General features: G+C 46.1%; 1 protein-coding gene and 1 long non-coding RNA gene across 3 annotated transcripts in view; one reads left to right on the forward strand and one right to left on the reverse strand.

The window, feature by feature from the left end:
* Positions 1–27,625, reverse strand: part of LOC144469545 (uncharacterized) — a 106,345-nt gene that overhangs the window by 35,766 nt on the left and 42,954 nt on the right. The window lies entirely within an intron of this gene.
* Positions 2,450–15,953, forward strand: LOC144469078 (uncharacterized). Of its 2 annotated transcripts, XR_013493909.1 has the most exons (6): positions 2,450–3,042; positions 3,121–3,204; positions 3,430–3,799; positions 5,932–6,086; positions 9,829–9,943; positions 11,352–15,953. XR_013493909.1 is itself a non-coding variant. In XM_078178981.1 (5 exons), exons 3-5 carry the CDS (start codon positions 3,775–3,777, stop codon positions 11,496–11,498), a joined length of 327 nt encoding a protein of 108 aa, XP_078035107.1. In that variant the 5' UTR covers positions 2,455–3,042; positions 3,121–3,204; positions 3,430–3,774; the 3' UTR covers positions 11,499–15,953. The 2 variants fall into 2 exon arrangements, 1 of the variants encoding a protein (XP_078035107.1); XM_078178981.1 differs by lacking the exon at positions 9,829–9,943 and having other exon boundaries at positions 2,455–3,042.

The following is a 27,625-nucleotide window of genomic DNA, read 5'->3' on the forward strand; positions in this document are numbered from 1 at the left end:
CCCCCCCCCCCCCCCCCCTCCATCGTTCGCGTTTCGCGAGATCGTCGCCGATAGATACGGTCACCCGCTCGGAAACTCTACGGGTCCGTGGTCGCGCTCGCGAGAGATAGAAACGGCGCGAAACGCGCGCTTAAACACTCGGACAAATTGAGGCCGGCACCGCGCCGCGCCGAGAGTGTCCGCCTTCGAGCGGCCTAGGGTGGCGCGGTGCCGGTGTTACTGTCCAATAGTCGATTACACTGTGCCCTTTGTCTCCAGCTTGATTCAATTTATATCTATTGTAAAAAAAACAATTTTTTTTTATTCGCTAATATCGAACTTGTAAAAGACGAAGGCATTTCTAATCCAAGTTAAAATAAGGAGAAATCGACGGGAATCTGTTAACAGAAGATTTGTTACCATGTAATTACTTAATTAATGGAATGAGATGTTATAATAGTAATTACAAGACTGATATTGAATTCTACAATTTCAGTGGTTCATTTATTGCTCCCTGGTAAAGTTAATTTAAAAACTATTTTTCACTGGACGCGTTAATTGCCGCGCCGCTCGTTCGGTTAATCGTGGTTCCACCGTGGTAAACCGAGGCAGAGTCGAGCGCAGCTCCGGAAATTACGTTTGACCGGTCGAGTAGAAAGTAAGTAAAGTAAGCAGTAGGATTCCAGATCGATGGCAAACAGACCGGATTAACCAGTATCAAGGTACCCGGATGATAGCCCTTAAGCGATTCTAATCTTCGAAGAAATGGAAATCCTGGAAGCGAAGGATTTATAGGCCGCGATATCCCCGGCGCGCCTGGCTGGGATTAAGAGATTGGGGATCGGGAGGAGAGGTTTGCCGCGGGGAGGTCTTGACCCCCGAAGAAGGCACAAGGTGGCTGGGCGACTGATGAGAACTAGTAAGACAAGCTTTCGCGATCCAGGAATTTCGTGGTGGGGAATATGGTAGTTGCGACCCGGGGGGACTGGTTTCCAACTGGTCGCACCGTGTGTACTTGATTCGCTGATTTATTAAATCGTCCGTTAACCCTTTCTTTGATATTTTCGAAGCTTTACGAGAGAAAATTGATGATGCTAAGAAGAGATGATCGTCGATTTAGAAAATTAAAAAATGTATTTCTTCTAAGGGGTGGAAATTAATCCCTTAGTCACCTCAATAAACGAATAATCGCCACGATAAATTAAAACTTGGCGCGATAAATTAACGATTTGTAGAATAAATTTGTCAATTAAGATTAGATCGATCCTTTATTAAAACAGAAGCGGCTCGACGCGGATTGCAAGCACGCATCGCCGGTTATGCACCGCGCGCGCGCGCGATGCACTTACCAGCAATTAGTGTTAACAGAATCGAATGCGGCGCGCAAGCACGATGCGCACGCGGCGGGGGACACACCGGTGCAACGGACTCGGGGACACGTGTAGCCGCGATTTCAGTCCGCGATCGACTTTGCAACGGCTCGAATGGAATTGCCGGGGAGGGATGGTGAAGGGGAATGGGGAGGGGGAGCGTCATCGAAGCTTGATCTATTCAATTGTGAAACGATGAAAAGTATCACGATCTCGATTCCCCCGCGCGCGGTAAAGTGAAACGATGCAGCTAAATAGGCCGGAGTCTCACGCTCGCCGGTGCATCTAGGCTTCGACGCTTCAAGGTTGCCCCCGCCGAGAGGATTGGTGTCGCGCCGCGCGAATGCAGACCTTTTAGCGATTTTGCAACGAAATCCGCGACTCCGCAACGATTCCTTGGGCAACGATCGCGACGCGGCGATTTTGTCACGGTAAATGCCAATGTTCAAAGAATTATTAACTGATCTCGATGATTTCTGCGTTTTGTGGTATTTAATAGGAAAATAATAATGTCATTAGTGCAATTTGTGCATATGGACTTGAGTCTACATAGCAATTATACTTTGAACAATTCTTCAACCCCCTATAAAATATAAAAATGAATGATCACATACCGATCTCGAGCGATGCAACGCGTTCAAAATTCTAAACGGTTGAATTGTGCGCCCGACCAATGAGCGTCGCGATCCGAGACACGTGACTCGCCGGTGCTCCGGTCACGTGGGATGATCGATTCGACGCCGCGCGCGGCCAGTTTCTCGCGCGGCAAGCCCGACGACTCCCGGAGCTGAATGTATTGGGTCCTCGATCAAAGTGACGCCTGTGGGACGCCCGGCGACGAGACGCGGCCGATTTTCCCGGGATTCCCGGTTCTGTTCGCAGCCGTTAATAGGGAGGGGGACCCCTTCGTTGATGTGTGGCGTCATTGATTATACGTTGCAATAATGCTTCACGACCAATTAAAATACACTGTTGGATACTGATATACTGCAAATTAACCGGCGGTCCGTTCCCGCTTAATCAGCATATTTATTGCTGCCAGCCAGTCGGCCAACCGACGGGACTCGCGCTGGAGTAGGACAGAGAAACAGGGACGGGTTGGAACGGGACAGAGATAGGGACACGGATAGGTTTAGAGAGAGAAAGAAACAGAGAGGGAGGGGGAGGCAGAGGAGGATACGTTGTAGGGACGCAGACAGGACGGCGCGCGCGGCTCAATGTTGCAACTAGTACCAATTTCATTCGAGATACGTTTAATCCCGGCATCGAAATGACTCGGTTGCTCTCCGGCTCGTATAATAGGAACCCTCCGGGCAGCCACGCTTCGAGTCATCCCGGCCTACTAGTTTTCGTCTCGACGAGGTTCCAGGCGTAACGTATCGCGGCCGGACTTAACCTTTTCCCTTGCACTATATCACGGCTACGCCTCGTATTTCGTTTCACGGTGTTCGGAGCCATTGCAATCTCCCTCCGGAAATTTATTCGATCGTGTCCCCTTCCTGTTTTTCCTGTTCACCGTCTTATTTTCTTCGTTTCCGCGGCGACGATCCTACGACCACGTTCTTCCACCATTGCCCGGAAAGTGTAAACGGCACGGTCACGTGACCGGCGCTGCGGTCGCGGTCGAGCGGACGGTTGGAATACGGTTACGTAGGGCAGTCGATTTTCGGTTGAGGAACTGTGCACGACGTTTGTACGAATATTTAAAGAGCCATTGAAATGTTAAGCTAATAATTTGAATTATATCGGAATGAATAATTTTCTGTTTTAGTATGTATCGTGACTTTGCAATCTATGTAGAACTGTTGCGGAACTGTTACAGTTGCTTTTGAATATCTACGTGGAATTTGTTCAGGTAACTGTGGCTTTTTTTGTACTAGTATTATATAACAGTAACTGAAATACATAAACTAATTCCAAATAATTTAGAAGGGTGCAACTCGCAGTAAGTACAAGTTGGTTCCATTACTTATGCAGGTAATATGCATCGGTGAAATAAGTAAAAGCTGACTAAATAACCTAAAAAAAGCATGTCACAGTAAATAAAAACCTTCGAAGTCTCACATCGTGAATTTTCCAGGAGAGCGATCATGCCGCGGCGATGAAGCAGCGAGGACGGATCGCCGAGGATCGATCGATCGTGTCGGACAAAGGTCCCGCGGATTTCCTCGCGGACAAAGGCGAGCCGATAAGAGGCGCGCCAGGTTTTCAATGGGCCCCGAGACACGAGTCGGCCGATTGACAGCGAATAAGATTATTATTGCTCGTTGGCCGGCGTATCTCCGCATCTATCCGGCAACTATCGACGGTAGCGGCGCATCGGCCGGCTACCGACGGACGCATTGTGTCCCGTCGTTGCTCAGGCCTATCCAGGCCGCAGACACGCCGCGGCGCGCAGAGGCAGGCGGCCCCATCGCTGACAACAATGACGCCCGATAGATATTTATGCAGTTATTATCTTATTCCGCCGCGGTCAATTAGATTTATCTCGGCTAATCTTCGACCATTTCCACTGACGTTTATTGCCGGCCGGTCTCGGCTGCCTCGCGAGACGTCGAGACAGTCGAGACCCCGTTGCCTGGACCCGCCGCACGCCGCGGCGAGAACAAAGGCTCGCTGGAGAAAAGTTATTAAATCCAAATATTCTCGTGGAACGGTGTCAGATCTTTCCCGATTATTATTATATACTTCTGTATACGTATGTGCATGTTATACAAAAAATAAGAGGAACAGCAGAAAATATCCGAGGAAAGAAAATCACTTACGAAATACCGTTGCTTTATTAGAAACACTGCGTTGCAAATACTGTAATTTTTTTTGTAGAACATTTTGTTTAATCCGTAGGTGTATACATAAGCGTATGATACAAGATCTGATAACGTTATACGAGAGTATATGGAATTTATATTTTTATCCCGCGTAGCGTGCGCCAATTTCTCGGCCTCGCTCCGAACACCGCGCGCTCTGTGCTCTATTATTCCGCTATTAGAGCGCCTTCACCGCGCTGAAAATGATACTGTTTCCTGCGCACTCGGATAGGGCCCGGCGATATTACGGAAATAGTTTCAACGTGACGGTGAACGCGCTCGCTGAGTAATAGGCCGCCGCACACGGAGCGGGTCGGCACGGATAATTTAGCGACAATTTAACAACAAATTAATTTAAATGACCGGTTTCTGATTTTGTCTTTCACTGTTGCCGATGAATATTTCTTCGTTATTGAAATATATGCATAAAAATATATTCGTTAAATTGTCAAATAAGTAAATTAAACTCGTGCGCGTCTACACGACGAGCGAACGCCGCTCGAGCGATCTTCCCCCGTCAAATTCATTATAATACTTTAAACATAAAATCTGAAACGGAGTTAAACATTCGGCTTAATCCGATTCCGAAAGTTTTACAGACTTTTACGGGGCCGTAAACGGCTCCGGGTACCCCGGTGTCTCTCTAATCACAAGTCATCGTTTACGTGCTCGTGAAAGTAAGAACGCTGTTATTCCCATCAAACAGAATTGATGTCCCGCGAATGGCCCTCAATCTTGATAAAGCGGGGACATCGGAGACGGAGATAACCAGAAGAATCGTCCAGTGAAACGAGAAATCCTCGTCGGAGCATCGGGAACAGCGCCGGCGGAGAACGCGTTTTCGCGAAACGCGTTTGACCTTCCGCGATATCGGCGCAAGATCGTTATAAAGACCGTTCCGGGATCGGTTCCATTAGTCCTAAGTGCCGTCAATTATCGTTCATCGCGGAATTAATCTCGCGCCGCGCAGGAACGTCGCCGCGATAATGCCTAAATTAACCCCACGGTTGAATCGGCGACTCTCTTTGTCCGCCACGTTTCGTTGCGACGTTTCCACGGCTCTACGCAGACCGGTGGATCTACTAGGTGTCTTGATACTTTCGCGAGAAACTCTTCTGCATTTCTTAGTGGTAGCTATTAAGAAATTTGTTTGATGTGTTACAGAGAGTAGAAAGTAGAGAGCAGAGACTTCACTTTTTCGGTTTTTAATTCTCCACTCACTACTCAATAGCAAGTAGAGAGTAGTGTATAAAGAGTAGAGAGTCGAGAATGTAGAACACGATAACCAAAAGCCGACAGTCGACAATCCAGAGACAAGAACCAAGAGCCGACCGAGCAATCCAGCTCGGCAATCCGGTTGCCGAGTTGCGTGACCGCGAAAATCTATTCCTTCGTAATGCTATCTGTTATTACGAGTGTGTTTACTTAACTGTATTAACGAGGCCGCCACTGTTGTATCTAACGATCCCGCAATTGAATTAGATTGGTAATCGTGCCGCGTTTCGACCGCTCTCGCTCGCCGGGAACCCTGGGACGGCCTCCATGGATCTCCTAACTGGACTGTCTCTTTACTAGCTATCATTTCGCGAACAATTTTCTCGCTACTACTTATCTACGGGAGTTGAATGCTATGAACACATCGAACGTTGAGTCTATAAGCACAATTTTTGTCTTTTGAGTGAGGAATTTAATTTATTTAATCATTATATACTTTTAAATGTGTAACCTGAACATTTAAGATTTATTCAGTGGATTTATGATTTATTCTTTTCCAGGGTTAAAGAGTTCCATCCCTAACGAACGCTGCCCCGAGCCCAAGAACCTCCGAACTCTGTCCAAGAGGAGACAAAGAGAGCCCGGAGGAGCCCGCTATCAAGATCCACATTTCATTAGCCAGCATAAAACCGTCCTCGGGCCAGAGAGCATCTCGGTGAGCCGCCTCTAGCCATCCTCTAAACGTCTAAACCTAACCCCGGCCTGGCGTTGTCGCGTATCGCGTTAACGGCGCCATAACACCGGCCGCTGTACACCATAGAGGGCCAAGATATGGGCCCCGATTGGTCTCTCCAGTCTCGAGCGAACGCGCAGGATATAACACCGAACTTCCGTTTATAAAAGCAGCCGATGCTCTGCGACACTCGAAAAATAAAGCTCGAGCCGCGCGAGTAAACAGCGGAGAGGCGTGCGAGCTCCTATCGAATTTCAAAACAAACCACGGTTTTTCAGACAGTCTCGACGATCCCACAAAAAATATTTCCCATGAAAGTTGCTCGGCATTCGCTCTTCTACAGACTAGAATATAAACACCCGTGGAAACCAGTTCGTCGTAAAAACTGCTGGTCGCCTCGATTTTTTAAACGTCGACACTGGATGATGTCGTAGCCGGTGTCGAGACGAATTCGACGACCTACCACACGGCAACCTTGAACCTCGATGCGACGCTGAAATAATTTTGGCCACGGATCGCTGGCTCGCCGGAGCAGCGTGCGCGACGGGTCCGGCGACGATCGGAGATCCGGCCGTGCAGATAAACAGGGGGAGGGGGGGAGGGAGAGCAGTTTCACCGTTCATTCAATTAGCGCGTTATTCGCGCGGGGAACGCTCGTAACTCGGCGAACGGTGGCCACGGCCACGGCCACGAGTTATGACGTTTCCTCTAGCTCCGTCGTAAAGATTACGCGGCCCCGGCCAGCTACCGCGGCCCGCAGCCCGCGCGCGCGCGCGCGGCCCCCGGACCAAGGGGTTATCTGGCCACGAAATCGGCCGACTGTCCTATCCCTGTAGCCCCCTTATCCCGGTCTCTCCTATCCGCGGAACCATCCACCGTGTTTACGAGTCGGCCGCATGGCGCGCGACTTAACCGCCTGATAGCGGCACGGTAATTGCGTCGGGATTGCCACCACCTCCGTACACCGTCCCCGGGGACCTATCTCGGGGCCCGGCGCTCGCCTCCTCCTCGCTAGCCATTAACCTCTCGCGACGCCGAATACCGACCGCCGATCGTACCGTTTCAATTTCGCCCTTGTTCACGAATTTGTCAGCCACGCCGACCCACGTCGCGTTATAAAAGTAATTTTTATGTTCTAAGTAATTTTCTGAAATTACTCTTGCGACAATCAGTTGTTACTTTTACAGCTATGGCTTCCATTGAAAGAATCGAATCGATCACAGTTGTTTCGAGCGAAAATACCGAGAATGAGAATAAGAGTGAGCGGCGCGATAAAGTCGAATGGCGAGCGTAATTCGCGTGGATCGAAAGGAAGCGAGCGGGTATTGCACGGTTGAACGCGCGATACTCGCCCGCGATCGTCGCCGATAGTCGTGTAGAGGAATATTGGCCGACTATCGCGTTGCATTAGCATATCTCCGCGACAATAAAGGCCCTGGGCCCCGTATTCAGCCGCGACCGTAAACCGGCCGATAAATTAAACGAGCTAATCGAACGCCGCGCCGCGCGCCGTTCCAATAAACGCGTGTAATCGGGCTCGGAGTGCCGCGTCGTGTCGCTTCGGGTTGTGTCGTGTTGCGTCGCGTTGTATCGTATTGCGTGAAACAAGGGTTACCTGACATTATTTGTAGTAACTTTTTCTTTAAGAAAAACGCAATCCGTGGGTTAGTTTAGGAGTTGTTACCGAAAAACGGTGACCAATGAGGTGCTAGAGAGAAGGTTGTAGTCCTTATTTCGGGCGACGCGAAGACGTTTCGACTCGGAAAGGACGCTTACATTCCGAGGAACGCGACCGCTTTTTCAGGCCGCACCGCGGAAAGTTAATTTCGTTTATTAGGAGAGAGAGAAAGGGTGAGCGCGATCCACGAACGCGCGAACCAGTTTCTTCGTACGTGCTTCGGCGAAATTTTATTTCGGGCGCGTTCCGCTGAACGATTATCCTTACCAAGAAAATATGGAGGTAAGGGGAGCAGTAAGAAAAACGGAACCAACCATCGCCGATTTCTGTGCGCGTTAGTATCTCGATAAGCGGCGCGGCGGAGTCGTAGAACACTCGCGCGACTTTATGGAGGAGTTTTATGGAATTACAAGTGAATTAGTCGAGGGATTATAATTAGACAGTGATTTGACGATATTGTAATTCGAGTGCAGTTTAAATTAGATATAGTGTGATTTAGTTGTGACGTGAGTCGATTATTAATTCAATTATATTGTGATTCCGTTGCGAAATAATTTAATTATATTGTATTTCCATCGCGAAGTAATTCATTTACATTGTACATTGATTGAATTATAATTCAATAACATCCTATATTAACTACATTGCAATTCAGTCACATTATAATTCAATTACATTGCAATTCAACTACATTATATCTACATGACATTATCATTCAGTCACATTACATTCAATTTGCATTACAATTCTCCGACATTGTATTCCAACGACACTTGTACACCGTCGCGCGCTCCTATCTCAATTACAAGCGCGATTAAAATAATAATTAATAATCGAAGCCGTTCGCGTCGCTTAATTGATTTATAATGTAATTCAGAGGCCGCGTACAATGTCGCGTCGCGGCTCGCCGAGGCGAATTGATAAAACGGGTCGCCTTCACCTGAATACAGAACGGGTTTGGATTCCACACGGAGGTTTCCGCCAGCCCGCTTTCATCGATTTTCCAGCGACTTCCTCGACGCGTGCCGCCGCGAGACGCACAACCTCTCTCGTAATTGCAGTCGCTGAAAGTATCGCGGAACCCTCTCCCCGCCGCTCGGCCTTGTTAACCAACTGAAAGCGTTTTGTCAACAGCGATCGGCGTAGCCTCGTCGCGACACACGTTTCAAAGATTATTTTGCTCGAACGAATTAACCCTGTGATGGCAGGGCAAAGTTCTTCAATTGCTTTCAGACAATGCAGGAAACAAAAATTGTTAGGTCCTATCAGGAAAATTGTTAATTACGAATAAGTGTTAATCGAACGATCGAAAAAATTTTCGAACGATCCTTTTTGAGGAGATAGAAAAATGTATATGTACTACGTGTAACAATCGTGTCGATTCGGTCCGATCGAGGCCTACGCCATCGAGGTCGCCAGATTCCGCGAGTGCATTCCGCCGGTGGGGGTCGAGGTTTAGAAAACTCGCTGTCGATTAAGAGATCCTTGTAACCAATCGGCTTGCAATCATCGGTTGCTTAATGGAAGTCGTTGAAATTACGTTTGAAACGTGGTTGGCACCGCCGCGCAGACATCTCTCTCTCTTTCTCTCCGTGCGTCATCGAGCGCGAACGCGCGATTTACGCAAGCGGATCCCCGATCGAAGCGCGCGTGTCCCTCTTCAATCGCTTAATTGTCGTGCGCGCGACCCTCGCGCGGATACCGGCGAACCCTGGTTACCCACTTTCGCGCCAGCTTTTGCAACCTTTCACCGCCTGGTACGCGACTTCTAGCCAGCCGAATCTGCTAGGCGATGATGATGGCGACCGCTGACATCTCGCGCTAACGCCGCTTTAACCCTTTGCGGTCGAGCGGCGACTCTAAGGCGCCACTGAAAATTATTATGCCACGCTCCAAAATAATTTTTACCAAGATTATATATATAAGATGAAAAATTGTTAAGCCAGAAGAATTATTTGCGGCATGTTACGCTTCCATCTCGCAAACAATATATTTACTTGAAAAATTGTCTCAACATTAACGCGTGTCGCTGAACGCTTGTTACAGGAAAACGAAAGGAAGAACCGGTGACAGAAGGAGATAATAATTCTGTTGAAAACAGCTCCTCGGGTCTCTCGGTCATCACCGGCTCGCCTTGCGGTTCAAAGAGGATCGTTCGCCGGTAACGCGAGTTCTCCGCTCGTCGAGAAAGTTATTTACAATACCGGCCAACCCCTAACTGGTCGCGATAAGCTCGGATTACCTGCTTGCTCGCTCCTTGACCCATTAACCGAGTATCTCTTCTTTTTTTCTCTCTCTCTCTCTCTCTCGCACTCGACAAAGGACGGAATCGCCAAGGTCCCGGGAGTCTTTTGATATTTTAAACGCCTCGACTTCTGCCGCTGCTCAGAGCCAGTTTCCCGATCCTTCCCATTTATTTCGGGCGGCTCGGTCGTTTTAATGCGATCGGAACTGTGTCAAGACACCGCGCGCGAATTCTCAATTTTATCTTTCATCGATCGGCGACGACGCGGTGCCGAAAATAAAGCCGATCGAGAGAGCTTGTTTTACCTGTGCTAGGCCGAAGTTTACGGACGAATGTGGACATTTCTCTGCCAAATGTAACAATTAAAATGTAACAATGCGGCCAATTTCGTTTCAGCGGGTACGAGAGACGAGAGAGAGAGAGAGAGAAAGGGCCGCCGCGTCGGAATTTCACGGTAAATTCCTGGCGCGTCGGACGTGGCCCGGTTCCACGTAAAATTTCGAGCACCCCGGCCCCTCGAACCTGCCGAACCGGTGACCCAGTGACGCGCTAAACAAAGGCCCCCGGCTCAAATCCTCCCCCTCCGTCCACCCGGTTTTTTCATCCAGCGAAAGGCACGCCGGGAATTAAAAGGGGACGCGAACGAGTTTCGAAAATCGTGTCCGGATCATGATCGCGCAACCATTACTCGATCGCTAAGAAATCGTTCAACGGAGATCGAAGACGCCGTTACAACGACGCGAAAACCGATAAAAACGCGAACGAGCGAACGATGGGAAAAATCGTCGACGAGGGGAGGGAGGAGAGGGGTGGAAGAAAATCCCGGCAATCCGAGGCTCGGGACTCGGCCAATTAACTCGTAGCTATCCGCGCCGAGACGGATCGGCCGCGGGCCACAGCCCTAATTAATCCGAAACACGCGGTGGAAGCCGCGGACTCGATTAAAATTCCCGCGCTTAATTACGCGGGCCGCGATTAATCGGTTTCCCCTCTCCGGAGAGGGGGGGGGGGCGGCGGCGACAATAGGGCGCGGCCCGCAGGGTGCGCCGCTCCTGCCTTGTACGCCACCCTGGCGTGTCCCGATCCGCCACGCGATCAGCCGCGCGAGAAATCCGGGGAATGACGACACGCCGACGATTCGAGCGAAAAGAAATTTTATTTATTCTAAATTTTGAAATTCAGATTCGTAATCGGAACTCCCGAAAATGTACGTACATCGATTTTATGCGAAAACCGAAACGTTTTTTCGACAACCCATCCGCCGTATTGGATCCGACATTTTGTTTCTGGAATTTTGAAATTTATATTGTGACCATGATTTCAGGCTTTTCTGCCACAGTGCGACGTGCCGCGCGGGTGGAAGGGAGAGGAAACGACGACGAAAAGAATCGAGGGTTGGGCTGCTCTGTTGCCGCCGCGTCGCGCATTGGGAAATCGAATCGCGGAGGACAGATGGCTACGAGATGGATAGAACAAAGGAGAAAATGTGGCTGGAATGACAACGACTGTCGCAACCGCCGGGCCGCGGCCATTGTCTTTGCTTAATGCCCGCGCCGCACGCCGCGTCGCTCTTGCGACCGTTCCTCGCGGAAATCATCGATTCCGAACTAATCGATTTTAGACCTAAACGCCTACATTACCATCTTTTTATATTCTTTATATTTTAAATATTATTTATGTCTTCGTTGTAAATTTTCCATTATTTACTTACTATAGTTACTTAAATTATTTACGCAAACCTAGTTGTCGAATTAACCCCTTGCACTACGACTCCTTTTATCTTGCGTCGATTAGCATGAACTTAAAAGAGATTAATAATATTCATACTTAGCAGATGTCGCATGAAATCTTTGTCGCGAGTCTGACTCGTTATTATAGCGCAAACGGGTTAATGCAGTCAACGAACGTAAAAGCTCGCGACAATCGTAACGACGCAGCCCGCCGGCGCTCCGTTAAAAATGCGAAAGTAGTTTCGTTATCGTTTCGATGGAAACCACGACACAAAGGGACGCTCGCCGCTGCGCGGACGATAAAACGAAAACGAGCCACCGCGGCAAACTGGTTAAAACTTCGTGCCGGCTAAATACCGGTAACGATAACGGAGTTATTCGCGCGCGTCGCGAAAACGTCCTCTGATGGGAAAGCCGAACTTGCCCGAAGGTGAATCGGTTTTCGTTTCTCTGAAACGAAGTCGTCTTTTCCACTCGGATTTGGCGGATGGTATCATTGACATGGAAGCGACGATTATTTGGTTTATTTATTAAATATTAGCTCTTGAATATTGAATATTGAATAGAACGCTCTATTTTCAATATTCACGGTAACTAAATTATTAATTAAATATCGGCAATTTTAAAAATGTCTGCGATCCATAGATTTCTTACAAAGCAATACAAATTGAATAACTATCAATTTACAGTAATTGATTTTTCCGTCGATCGTCACCGAATTCTCGAAACAGTGCACTTCGATGCGTCGTCGCGGCGCGCCGCGTGGAAGCGTATTTCTCGGTCAGCGTCCCCACGGATCGCCGTGATCGTTCGTGCTCGTCACAATTTCACCGAACTGGCCGTGGACTTTCTATCATGCATCGCGGCTAAAGGGGTTAACGGCCACGCGATATTTCAGCTAATTGCGCGTGTTCGCGTCGGCTGTTTAACGGGCCGATAAAAAGTTTCCGACGCGCGCCGCTGGATCGCCGCGCGTGCCGACGCCGCTACGATCCGCGCCGCGCGTCTCGTCCCGAGATCGAAAGTAACGCGGAAACCGTTCTTGCTTTTCGTATTTCCACGGCTACGTGTGTTTCTGCCTCCTCCTGTAGGAGCTTTTCCAGCGCGCCGTTTCTACGCGTAACGTGCTCGCGTCGCATTACTCAGCGCGGCGGAAAAATCGACGCCGAACGCGGCCGATCGGCCGCAACCAGTTGTCTATAAATTCGCGGACAGGTGGTCGTTACGCCGACGATAATTGGTTACGTTAAACCGACGTGTATATTGTCCGCGCAGAAAAGAAACCCCGTCTAAACGGACAACTGTGTAACGGAAGTCCTTGTCGATTGTTATCGGCCCGCCGAGTGAAAGCAGGAAAACGTGTAAGAAACGGCTTGATACCAGTTTTAACGATCATTAAGTGCCGCTGTTTTATTATCAGTTTGTTAAGGCAACAATGGCGACGTTCGTTCTATTTCTTTTCAATTATCGTTGCGATATAGTTGACGCAATTCGCGCGTTTATAGCTGCTTTAACCCATTCCACTATAATAGTGAGACTCGTGATAAAGATTCCATATGAAATCTACTATGTATATTATTAATTTCTTTTACGCTGAAATTAGATTGAATGTTTCTATTATCAAAGTATAGAAACGAAACTAAATAAAGACAATAGACGAAAGAAAAATTATCTGGTAGTATTAAGAAGAATATTAAATCGAAAGCAAATTTGATTCTTCTGTGATCAAAGTTTAAAAATTAAATTAAATAAAAATAGCAGTAGCTCCAGTTTCTGCCGTTGCCATTCGGGAGCAATTAAAAGCCAGGTTTACGATAGGTTATAACCAATATCGGGAGAAAACGCGGCCCGGCCTCGCTCTAAATCTCGCATTCGTATTACCGCAATAATCATCTCGCGCGCGAGCGCGCGCCACGACGTTTCCGCGAACGGAGGAATTCCGAAACTCTTCGCCGTTTAACCAGGGGCTCGCGCCGCGGGACCAATTGCGCAACGGATTCTCGGACTCGCGGACAAAATCGTGCGAGATCTCGCGAACGATTGCCCAACATAGAGTAGAAGACAATTTATCGCGGCCGGATTCGCTACGATGCCATACGCTGCGAATGGCTACGATTTAGCCAATAGTAGGGCTAGCAGTGCAGAGATTTCGATTTGCTTGATGCTGCGGCAATGGGGAGGGGAGGCGATATTGTGGCACATTTTTAGAGCAAGTGAGGAACACTACTTTGCTACCCAGGATGAGTCGACCCATTTTTTAGACAAACTTTAATAAAATTTTAAGATGTGTTCCCGTCAATGTTTTTTAATTCTAAATAGCTTAAATTAAAGCTAAAAGTGTCTACTTTCTAACCATATACCATAAATAAAAAAAGCCTCGCACAGTTCATCCCTGCAAATCAAGGAATCCTAACAGACGACCCAAATAAATTATCTCACTCATTAAATCACATATTGCAACAGTCGAGCGCCTCCAACACTTTGAAAAAGCGACCAACAAATTATCGCGGTCGATAAATTACTTTCTCCGGCATGGAGTCTCGCGACACACACACACACACTACCATGGAAAATTCAAGCGAGTTTCCGCGGAGAAATTCCACGGGGTTGGGAGTCGTAGTCGCCGAGAGTTCGGCGGCGTAGTTCGTGACCGCGGCTCGTAACTATCCGCGGGCGAAACGTCTGGGGGCACTTGATTCTGGACGATTTAAGGGATTACCTTGGATTGCCTCGACTCTCTGGAAATAACTGCGCCCCGCTACGAAAGCGTACGGAGTGCCCAACCACGGCGGAGATCGGACACGCGACCGCCGACACAGAACTTTCGGCGACCGCGAAACGAACTTTTATCGCCGCGCGCGGCGACGTACGAAGTTCGCTCGTTCCAATGCACGAATCGGCGACGGAACCGAGACTCTCGTCCGATAGATAATTCTGATATGTTACCGCTGATTTTAAGAAACTTCGTACTCGTGTCAAACTTTTGTATCTGGCGGTATAAAGGGCTGTATTAGATTCGAAATTTTGTTCTTTACTAACATATTATTATATATTACTATACTTAGTATATTGACGTAGTATATTATCCTTACTAACATAGTATATTAACCCTTTGCACTCGAGTGGCGCCTCTGAAGCGCCAATGAAAATTGTTATACAATTAACAACCGAGTCCTATTTAATAAACGAACAAGCATTGCTCGCTGTTTTTCGAAGTTTCTTATATCGCGTCGTCCAGCGACCTCTCGTCGACGAAAATCCGTCGATTCGTCGGATTTCGTGCACGTTCGCTTTTTAAAGCCGGCCCTCCGGTGCGTCCGTCTTGTTCAGACATTCCCGGCTGGTTCTCTCGGAGCGCGCGATACCACGAAAATCGAGCGGCGTCGTCCGTGCGGCGAATGGCAAACCCACGCGCGCCGTGCAGCGCAACAAAGGCTCGACTTTCTCGTCACGTATCGATAATACTTTGTCAAATCGTGTGTCGGCGCTGCGGAGAGCCCACTTCCTGTTCCTACCCCCGAGCAACGAGGCGATTTATGCGTCGCGGCCGCCGCGGAAATGTTAACTCTTTGCGGCCGTAGCTGGGTCAAAACTGTCCGCCTTTTCCTTAGCTTCTTTGCCATTTATTGTTATTGTAACCATTACTATTTTTTTTTATTATAATAATTATTGTGGATTTCTGTTGATATTTATAGCCATTTTACTACGTATATGCTATTCGCCAAATTAATATTTCGCTGCACCTTTTTATAATAATCAAAATTCTGCGCTACTGGGATATTTATTTTTTTTTTAAATATCGCAGGCCTTTTGTTAATGCTTTTAGAGATTTTTAGAGATTTTTAGAGAGAGATTTAAGGCCTCGCGTCTCGCGACGGCCACGCGGTCGTTCACCTTCCATTCTGGCCCCCTCGTTCCCGTCTTTTCGTATCTCTGTGCGCCCGCGATTCCTCGAACCTCTCTCTCTCTCTCTCTCGCTCTCGCCACGGACTTCGCAAATATTGAAAGCGAGCGGACCCTAAAACCTTCGGGTAGCACGAGCAAACATAACCTTAACGGCACCGGTTATTAGGCACTGCTAATTTGCAAGCGGTTCGCCAACGCGTGTAACGCGATCTTTGGGAGAGTTTTTTCGACGTACGGTTTGCATAATGGGCCTTTTATGCGGTCTTCGATTTTTGTAGGTTAGTCGAGAGTATTCGGTATAATTATATATAATATATATAATTATATATAATTGTTTAATGTGTTGGGTGTAGTGTTATTAATTGTAGACTCCACAAATTTTGTAGATTCTGGAATGTATATTAATATGTTATATGTAATTAGTTATTATGTTATTATTATTATTATTATTACTACTACTATTATTATTATTTAATAGCTAAATATAATTAATGCAAATTGACTTATTAAAAAAAACTATATATAAAATATAGAATATATAAGAAAGCCTCTTTAAATCGTAGAAAATAAGTCTAAGTAGATTATGTTCATAATAGTCAGACACAGTCGACATCTGTCTTCCACAAGACGAGCACATCTCCGTCTTACAAAATGGATCCGGCCTCGCACTATTCCTGCCAGTGCTCCTTCCAGAAGACGCTGCATCAGCAGATTATACACGGTGTCCGAAAAGTGACTTGCAATCAGGAAATCGGAGATACCTGATGTCATCTGAAGAAACTTTTTCCTTTAGAAAAAGTTTCTCCGAAGCGTCGTTAACGAGTTATTAACAAAAAACAGTGACCAATGAGAGAAGAGTCCGTCTGGCGCCCGGCAGTTTCACTGATTGGCGCGGCGCCTAGCGTTAGCCGATCTCGCCTCTCATTGGTCACGGTTTTTCGTTAATAACTCGTTAACGAAGCGTTAGAGAAAATTGTTGTAAAGGAAAAAGTTGGTAGAGAAGACATCAGGAAGATGAAATTACTATTGCGAGTGACTTTTGGGACACCATGTATTTTTCTAAGCTTAACAGCGACTCATAACCTCGATATAACATCGACATAACCTCGAAAATAATAACCAAAAATTCCAATCAACCTAATACGCGCTCCGAAAACCCCATGACTGGTTCCGCCACGAAATTCGTCGCCACTCACCGCCGAGGAATGCCGGGAATTTCGTTGGCTACATAAACAGAGAAATTCCAGTCTGGCCGAAATCCAGATATGCAAATTTCTGGCGGCGGCGACGGCGTCGGAGGCGTCGGAGGCGACCTACCGAGCGCGAAAAATACCTACGGTCGGGTCAATGGAAGGGATTGCGGTCGCGATCGTCTGATTTTCGAGTGACTCGGCGGATCCGGTCGATGTTGCACAATTTTCCACGGTTTCGGAGAGCGGCGACGTAATCGTGACACATTCTCGGACCCGTTAGGCTACGGTGTTCCACGGGAATAGGAACAGTGGACGACGGAGAAACCGACTTTCTACCGCGCATCTTTTTTTCGGGCGATTAATGGCGACGAGTGAAAAATTATAATGGATGAGGAAGAATGATAAGTGTATAATAATAATATGTATAAAATAATAGTAAGTGTAAAGTAAGAATAAGTATAAAATAAGAATTATCAACATCATGTATAAAATCGTTCAACTAAAAATTATTGGAATAGAAAATTACATGATTAAAAAATTATTAGAATAGAGAATCATTCGACTAAAAATTATTAGAATAGCAAATTATACGATTAAAAAATTATTAGGATTGAGAATCCTTCGACTAAAAATTATACGATTAAAAAATTATTAAATAGAGAATCGTTCTACTAAAAATTATTAGAATAGAAAATTATACAATTAAAAAATTATTACAATAGAGACTCGTTGAAATAAAGAATCGTTCGAATAAAAATGGACGAAAACGGCAGAAAACCGTATACGGATTTGCACGCGCTTGCCGGAAAGCTCCGCCCTCCTTTTCCACTTCGGTCTCTCGATCTCGTCGATCTCGACGATCTCCCCGGTTTCTCCCTGGCCAGTGTCAAGTTCATCGTTGAACGCTCTCGTCCTACGTGTGCTAACGCACTCGGCTCGCCGCTTCCTCTCTTCGGCCATAATTATGCCTCTTGCGCAAAAGCTTGTGCACGGCGACGTTCGCGCGTCTCTTCCTGCGACTGCGTGCCGGCCAGCCGAGACCTTCTTAGGCGGCCTCGATCGACAGCTCGAGGCCGTTTGCCCCGTGCACTTCCTTCGCCGATCCAACGGAGATCGGCGATCGGTGATCGGCGCACGCTGCATCGATCCATTTCGAAAACTCTGTCCCGGCGTTACTATTTTTTTTAATTGCTGTTTTCGACTGGTACAATCCTATAATTATACTGTAATTATGTATATAATGTTTTAGATAATTAATTAAGATAATATACAATAGTATTTGTTTTTATGGAACGGTATTATATGATATATCATTTGAATTAGGTAATTGTATAATGTAATATAATACAGTTGTTTTCGTATAATGTTGTAGTATATTAAAATTATTTTTGTATAATTATACAATATAATATAATATATTTACTTTCATCTAATTGTACAGTATATTATAATTGCATAGTATAATACCTACTATAAAATATAAATACAGTACAATTGTATATCCTAAAATAGACTGGTATAATATAGATTACTATAGAGAGTTCCATAATTTACAGCAACCTGGTAAAAAAAGGTCTCGAGTCGAAAGGAAACGAATAAACCAGCCAGAATGCTTTCGCCAAAGAAAGTCACGGAACGGAGATCCGAGCGATCTTTCTCCGGTAGTCCGAGCATGATCGCAATCGTCATTTTTCTGACCCACATTCTTATCTGTCTCTCTGCGACGCTCCATCGAGCGTGTACGCAGGTGACTCTCCACCGGAGGCCCCCCGATACAATAAATTCCATCGTAGAAACAACACGGTCGGAGCTTCAATCTGGACACCTTTCACCGTCGGGCGACTTTCGATGAAAATCGCCGGCTATTTTCGCCCGGATCCCGCACGATATACTACCACCAGAAACAGCAATTATTGTTTTACCGGGGCGATAATCGAGATCGGGAACACTCTCGCGAGCCAGTCGACCAGAAAAACTGTGTCCGACATACTTGGTAAACGTCGATCGGTGTAAAATTACATCGGCGAGCGAAACCGTGCCGAGATAGAACGAACGCATCGATTCCGAATGCCTCGATTCTTTTTCTTCGAAATATGTTGATTCGATCGCGTGTTGCGACAGACTTCGTTGCACCGTGAGAAAAATTCTTTGATAAATGCGCAGTGGTTTTTCCAACCGGTGTAAAAAATGAGGAAGAACGTTTACATGATCATTGATCGATATGGAAGGCGTGAATATGTTCGTAATTAATATATAGTATCATATAGTATTTATATAGTATCTTGATTTATGTAGTACCATTGATTCTCTATTTCAATAATTTTTTAATCGTATGATTTTCTATTCTAGTTATTTATACTATTATAATAGTATACATAGTAATACATAGCACAGAGTAAATAGCATAATATACTATACTACCATACACTATAGCCCACAATATAATATATAACAATAAACTAGAAAATGCATCAATCTCAATCTCTGACGACTTCCGGCCACCTGTATAACCGATTGACCCCGCGATGCACCTTTCGCGGGATGATCCGTCCGGCAACCGAATCTCGCACCGTTGAGACGTAGAAACAGCACGAGGGAGAGAGAGATAGAGAGAGAGAGAGAGAGAGACAGGAGGAAGAAAACGGCCGTCGAGCGGCAGAGGCGCGTGACGCCGACGCGTCCGTGGATCGCGCGATGCCATGACGTATTAAGATCGCGAATTAAGATAGAGCAGTCGTCTCTCGGAGGCGAGCCATAAAGGATATCATACGCGGCTCGTTTGTGTCAGATTTGAAGAGCGCGCCGAGGAATCAGTCTCCCCTCTCTCTCTCTCTCCTATTTTCCCCTTGGACGCTAAACGGGCACAAGCCGACAACCGGGGGGGCCCTCCTCCTCTTGATGAATTACAACCATTCGAATTATATTCGTATCGAGATAAGCTAATGAACAGATCGCTACAACTTGATTCGACGATGCGCGTCCGTGGATGCTGTTGCTTGGTGTAGATTTCGCCTAATAAACGCGAGATGTATAAGCCGTGTACTAAGACGCGCAGATGTCGATTATTCTTACTATTATTAGAATTATTAATATTATTAGTATTATAAATCTCTATTTTTTTGTTCTATAATTAGTATTATAAATATAGGGTCATCAACTGTGTAAGTTAATAAATTTTAAAAGCGTCATTTTGACCCGTAAACCTACTGCTGAACTATAGCGAAATAATGGCGGCCGTAAGAATGGGCTAGGTAAGGCGTCGAGTAGCGACGCTAATTAATGGATCTAATTAGCAGAAAGGGAAAAGGTACCACCACAAACAGAGAGGCGAGATAAGAAAAGAGAGAAAAACAGTTGTCACGCTACTATGTAGCGTACGTTCGTGCCGTGCCTAAATCAATTTCAGTAGATTGTCACCGTCCCTGGTCAGACACACCCCGAAACCTATTCCACGAAGATTATTGCCTGTAATACTGCAACCCCGACGCATTCGAGCTAATCAATCGGACAAACCTAACCTATTTTCTTCGATACAATGTTATTCGCTACATTGATGGAATAAAATTAAATTAAAAAAACTAAGGTATAGTTCGATTAAAATCGCATTTGAAGAATTTGTTTGATATATTATTCGAATGAAATTTTAATCGGGGAATTTGTTTAAGATATTGTTGGAATAAAATATCATTCGTAAAATATACTTAAAACGTCATTTGAATAGCATTGTATTACAACAATAAAAGCAGCCATTTAATAAATGAATAAAAATCGACGGAGCGCAGCGATTGGTCAAGAAACGCGATGCCCCCCGTAGATTTCGAATTGTTCTACGTCTTGGAAGCAGGCTACCAGGTTGATTTATTACAGTTTTTACGGTGGAATATAATAGTTTTCGTTGATGGGGGGCCGATTAGAGAGTGGCTACTTATAATCGCGTTGAGCAGCCGGACGCTAAAAAATAATTAAACCGAGTATCGAAGATTCGCGGATCGATAGCGGTGGGGGTGCAGCCGGATTTATAAACAGACTTCCAGGTTTCGCAAAGGTCAGGCCCGGCCGGGCAAAGATCAAGCGGCTCGATAGAGCCGGTCATAAGAGAGATAATACGCTCCTCGTTCCAGATTCCTTCATTCTTTCCTCCTTTCTCCACGTTTGTGCAACGGGGAGCCGCACTTCACTAATCATCTCTGCGCTGTGCATTCTACGCTGTGCATTCTGCATTGTGCAGTCTACGCTATATGTATGCACTATCCACGGTACGCTAACTGTACAATTATGCAATCATTGGATCTTTTATTTTATTCGTTCTTAGGCGACTGTTTTATTTTTATTACTTTCTTTCGATTTAATAGAGAGTTTATTCCGTGAATATTATTATTATTGTTATTATTATCTAATTATTAACTAATTATATTAATAATTATTATTATAAATCACAAGCTCTCCCTAATTATTATTATTATAATAAATCACAAGCTCTCCTGAATTATTATCATTATTATAAATCACAAGTTCTCCTTAATTATCATTATTATCGCAATATCATTCCTCCGAGCGGTTCGAAAAGAACGTCGACACAAAGGTACATCTCCTCGGCTCATCGAAACGATCGATCAAAGTCTCGACGACCGATATTAATAATGCATTCGCGTACGTCGGACGATTCTTTCACGAATCACCGCGATCGTGAGCGCCGAAAACCTTGGTGCGTCGCGAAACGCTTCCTGTTCCTGGAAAGATCCTTCCCATCGACAGATAATCTCTCGACGAATAATCTTCCGGTCGAACGAGCTGCTACCTCCCCGGGGCCCCCGATCACACGAACGGCGGATCGACTCCCGGACCACGTGGCCCCGTAATCCGTGGCAACAACGCTCGAGCGTGGATCGATGGCAGAGAGACCCGGCGGACACCGTTCGCCGGCGCGTCTCACGAGTCACGAAAATTACTGCTAATAATTGCTAATGATCGTGCAACGAACAAAGAGGCGACCCGTTAGGTGCCGGGGCGCGTTTATATGCAAATCCGTCGGCTGCTCGAACATTCTCACGTCGACCGGCCGTTCCTGCCGCGGTGAAAAAGCCGAAATTACTATTCAGATGGCGGAGAGAGGAGAAGAGAGAGAAGAGAGAGGAGGCGATCTATCGGACCCTGCTCGTAACTTATGCGCGCCGATCTTCTTCTTCCCTCGCCTCTCCTTCACGAAGTTGCATAAAACCGACGATTTTAATTAGCTGGACATTTTAACACCACCTAATTTATAAATAATAAATTATAAGAATATAAAATATATGTGTGCCTTTAACACTCCAGTTACTGTACTATTGTCATGGTTATATCAATGTTATATTCTTTAAAATAATACTCCTCCTTCACTCCAACAGTCTCCACTCTGCAATCATCCTTATCACTCTACTTCAAACTATATAACCAAGTACCCACCACATCTAAATAATCCTTATAGTCACGCAAATTCGTCCATAAATCCCCCAAATTATAAATCCTCCGATTTTATAAACACCCCAAAATTCGGCTCATCATCGACAGGTTATGTTAGGTTTGCGTCTACGGGGTTCGTTTCGATTTTCGTGCAGGAATGCGCCGCGGCTGTCCTTGCTTTCGTATGCCGTATAGCCTAAGCTCCCCTTCGTAGTAACAGCCGAGGAAACGCATCCGGTGCATCGTGCATCACGCAGTCACGCATGCGTTGCCTCCTGCGTCAGCGAAGAGAGCCGAGAGCCGTTTCCCTTCTGTCCGCCTCGTTCTCTCCCCGCGGTCCGTCCGCCATCGAGCGGGGTTTTTGTTTCTACGGGAGTTCTAGCCGAGCGGAATTAACCTGTACGCCGCGCGCGCGCGGGGTGTTTCGAGCTGCTTTTAACCCGTCCCGGACACGTGTTCATTATCACCTGTGTCAGGCCCATCGACGAGACCGGACGAGACACCGGCGAACCCGCTCGTTCCGCGATCTCTTATTCGATAACTCGTAACCCTTCCTGCAGTATCGCTCCTTTAATGCTACGACGATTTTAGCGCTTATTTATAGTTAATAATTTTTCTAAGAGGATTAGGCAATTTTTGTTTCTCTGGTAGAAATTAATTCTTCTTTCCGTCGGCACAACGGCTCCGTGACAATCCCTATTTTTAACTATTTCCAAAGGGGTTGTTTCAACTTCAGGGCAGTGTCAAATTGGCCAGGACAATTCGCCATAACACTATATGTACTAAATAATATATTTTAGAGTCACAGTTAAAATGGCTTCAACATTGTTCCTATTTTATATTAATCATCAATGAAGGAGGATGCAGAGTTTAAAAGGTTAGATTTATCATCTACACGTCGAAGAGCACCGGCAAGATTTCTTCTTCCAATAAATAATTATAAAAGCGTCTAGTCATCTAGGAAGAAAATGGCGACGTAAGAAGTAGAGAAATGTCGTTTCAAATAGTCGAAGTTGTATTTAATAGCGAAAACCCGTAAGGTTCGCTAATAAGGCACAGTAATTGGCTCCTCTATCCTATTCAAGTTGCACAAAACGTGCAATTATGTTCTAATAAATAAATGATTGAAATTGAAACGAAACTACGCGACATCGCTGGCGCCACCAGCTAAATGGTAGATAAAAATTGTCCGAGCTAATGCCTTGCTGTCGCAGCTTAATTTCTTCTATTAACTGAAGGCTTCGGCAACACCTTTTGCCGATCGAAAAGGAGTAACTGTAAACCATTATGAGACAGACCGGAGAGGCCATTTTGCCGTGGCGTCAATACGCGTCGCAAATTGCACGGTGCGTTATTACTCGGCGCCCTCTTCCGGTAGTCGCATAATTGGCCCCCATAAAGGCCATCAGCGTCGAATAAGTGAATAATATCGTAATGATAATGCCCGCCGTATAAATAATCTTCTCTCTCCGTTGGCAGTACATACTCGCCGATATTCCCGTTGCGACGATCGGGGCGACGGCGACGCCACGGCGGCGCAGCCGGGCGTTTCACGGTGCCGGGAAACGAATTAACAAATCGTACGGTTGGCGCGCAATCTTCGATCGTCGTCCTTTCTGAAAACCGGGAAATCCTTCCGCCAAATGGAGAAGATTGTTGTAAACACTTATTTTTTATTCTTTAGTTAATATAGTTTCTAAAACGAGCAACAAGAAACTGGAGAAACTGGAAAATATTATTCTAGAGTTTATTAGCAATATTAGGAAATTTATTAGAATGTAATAATCTTTTCGAGCTTTTGTCACTTTGAAAAAATAGAGGACTCACTTTTGAATTGACATTTCGACCTGTATAAATCTATTTGGCAATTAATTATTTTACACAGGATTTTCTACGATGTTCAATCGCTGTGCTAATATAATATAGTGTAACATACTGTAATGAATTTTGATGCAATTTAATGTAATGTAATTTAATGAAATGCAATTTAATGTAGCGTAATGTAATGTAGGTAGCGGTTTCGCTATCATCCGACTCGCTCTCCGAAATCCTTTCGTTTTCCTCCCCATTTCTCCGCTCCGGTAGAAAGCACATTCCCCCCCATGTTAATTTATCGTAATTAACCACGTTCTCGTTCTAATCGCCGAACACCGCCGGTTCCCTTCTAATAATTACCGATCCTCGCCGATCTCTTATTCTAATTATTTGCCGAGTTCGCCGGTCGAGAAAGCCAACCGAGAGCGAGGCTCTTTACACTCTTATTTTCGATCGTTCTTCGCGAATCGCCGTTTACCCGACACTTTTGCTATCGGCCGTTAAAAGATAAATAAATCGAGGTTTCGCGGAGCCGTCGAGAACTGGAGCGTGGATATCGGTGTCGGCCTACTTCTCCCTCGGCTTCGTTATTTTAACGTCGAGCCGGGTTTGCATCTCGCGATCATTATTAATTCGCCATCCGGGATCCGCTTCCACGGATCGATTTAGTCGTGATTAATCGCGCGGAACTTTAGTATCAGCGTGGAATCTCGCCGAGACGGGGCAGACAGACGGAGGAAAAAAAAAGGAACGATCGAGATCGTTTCCTTTTCTATTCAGCGAACGCGAACCGAACGACTCCGCCGCGCTTTTTTTTTGCCACGTGAGATCATCCTCCTTTCACCCTTTACCTTGGATCGATGATACAACGATCACGGCGTTCTACGACGACGATGGAATTCGTTGTTCGCCTTATACGAAGGCTTTTAGAAAAATTTTGTAAAGGCAAAAACTTCTTCAAATAACCCCTTCTATCTCCCACAACCAGATTTAGACACTTCGGTGCACCTTGTGCAACACGTGCACACGCATAAGCATACAATAATTGGACAAGATATCCGATAACGTTACACGACGACGTCCAGATTTATATTTCGCGTCGCGCGTGGTCGCGGCGAACGGGGCCCTGGCGACGGAGAGACACGTCGAAGTAGGGGTTATCGGATTCCGTAAAATTGCGGGACGCGGTATTATATAAACGGGGCACGGCGGACCGCGACGGAACGAGTGTCCCGCCCGTGTAAATCATCCTGTTCCGCCGAGCGATGTAATGGGCCGCGGCGATGATACCGAGTTACACGGGAGGCGCGAATTAGTAATTTGCAATTTACATGCGCGACAAAGTAATTTTCTGGGGTACGCTGCTATCCACCAATATCCGCCGGCTGAACGGTTATTAGACGGGGGAACGGTAAGCGGCGTGTAAAGTCCTCCCCGTCGATGACATACATCTTGGAATTATAATATTCAAATCCACGATACTTCGTCGCATGAGAGAGAGAGAGAGAGAGAGAGAGAGAGGAGCAGTGTCCGGTTCTCTTTTTTAAAACGAGAAAAAAGATAGAAAGACAGGGGAAAAAAGCAGAGAGAAAATGTCGCGTAATGGCCGTCGAACGCTGCCCTCGCGCTTCCAACTTGATTTATGGTGGCGTCCGAGCGGGGAGGGGGGAAAAAGCGCGCATAATTTCACCCTTTGCACCCGGCGATATTTACGGACGGGGAGGATCGAGATTAAACGCTTCCTGCACGCCGCCGCTCAGAAATACTGGCTTGTTTTGCAGCCGACTTTTATGACCTACGACCTTTTTTCTTTTCTTTTGCTTTTCGATCCGCATTGGCCACTTAGCGGATTTTATTTGCCCCCGGTTACATTCGTTAACGGTATTCACATGCCCATCGATGGAGCGTCTGACTCGAAAAGCTGGCTAGGAATAATATATCGATTTTTCTGGCCGGCCATTAAGTAAGTCGGCGCGCGAAGTTTCCGACAGGAGGATGTCAGGGAATTAATCTGAGCGCGGCATCTGCCGGGGTTATTCTCCTTAGGGAGGTTCGAAGTTCGCGAAACTTGGCGCGCCATCTCGACTGCGAGACCTCGCCGAGTATTTCAACTGTGAAATCTGATAAACGAGCGGACTGGGGGCTTCGCGTTCCGCGTCGCGAAAAATTTGCTCGCGAAGTTCGTCTTTGAAAAAATTGACTAAAAATAGTCGAGTAGTTGAGAATTATAAATTGTTTCTATTTAATTGTGAGAATATTATCTGTTAGTTTATAGTATTGAAGGTAGTCGTAGAAATGTAGATTTGTAAACGGTGCATTAATAATATTACAGGAATAGCAATAATGAAGCTTCAGGTGTCGATCAAATGCAAATCGATTTGAAATCGGAGCACGATAAATCTTATTAGAGCCACTCGAACGCGAAGAATTAAACGGCTACGTGTTACACCATTCGTCATACATCATCAGATAAACGCGTCCCGCGTTTCCGCTGATAAATATGACATATTTATTCATAAATGCGGATCATATTTGTCCAACAGGTTCTGCCGCGTGTCGTCCCATCGTTTTCCTCCATTTACATGTGTGCTTTAACAAATTCAGAGACAAACAAGTATTTAAGCTTTCTCGAGAAGACAATTTGTCTTAATTAATTTTAATTTTCTGTAATTATTCTCGTAATTAATGATCGGCAGATTTTACTAGTATTACGCTACTTTCAACTCACTCATTAACAGAAACAATTTATATATATTCAAGTTTTGTCTCTTACAAGCGTTTAACTTGCATAAAGATCGTCCGTCTAATAAATGAATAAAAAGATCTAATTAATAAAGTGTTAGAAGGAGATATGGTGTCAAGACCGGATAGGCTGCCGCGCGGCGCCCAGAACAAAGTAACCGAGCGTATAAAGAAGAATACGCGGCGTCGGCTGCGGCGAGGGTGGGGGTGTTGTAGGGTGCGTATCCTTGAAGGACGCTGGATCGCTGGCGTCATCAGGAATACCATGCCGACGGGAATGAAATTACAAGACGCGGCGAACGAACGGCATTGAACGTGACGACGCGCGACGCCTTGGTTCCCGCGCGCGCGCGCTCGCTCGCCAATTATTTCTAAATACGTGACGTCACGCGGTGCGAGGCTCGCGCGACTCCACTTTGTACGCCGACGCTAATTAGACGGTTACGTCGTGAAAAAGTTCGACGAACTGCGGTGCACACCTATTACACCGTCGTCTCTCGCTCTCCCTCTCTCTCTTCCTTTGACTCTCTCTCGCTCTTGCTTTACTCCTCTCTCTCTCTCTCTCTTGATATCTCTGTCGCGTTGTCGCCCTTTCTCACTCACGCTCTTACTTTGACTCTCTCTTCATTTCTCTTTCGATATCCCTCTCTTGATTTCTGTCTCTCTCTTTCTCTCTTGCTTTGTCTTCCTCTCTCTCCATCTCTCTCTCTTTTCCGCGGGACCCGTCGTCGTTCCGCGATGACACGAGAAAACAGGTACCCGTTACGGGCGTT

The sequence above is a fragment of the Augochlora pura genome, chromosome 4 (genome assembly GCF_028453695.1).
Source record: "Augochlora pura isolate Apur16 chromosome 4, APUR_v2.2.1, whole genome shotgun sequence".
NCBI classification, from domain to species: Eukaryota; Metazoa; Arthropoda; class Insecta; order Hymenoptera; family Halictidae; genus Augochlora; species Augochlora pura.

Excerpts from the sequence above, each read along its gene's own strand:
- LOC144469078 (XM_078178981.1), top strand. The coding sequence starts at position 3,775 with ATGACGCCCGATAGATATTTATGCA. Across the intron at positions 3,800-5,931 it reads GCCCGATAGATATTTATGCA|GGTTAAAGAGTTCCATCCCT; the intron begins GTTATTATCTTA and ends ATTCTTTTCCAG. Across the intron at positions 6,087-11,351 it reads TCGGGCCAGAGAGCATCTCG|GCTTTTCTGCCACAGTGCGA; the intron begins GTGAGCCGCCTC and ends CCATGATTTCAG.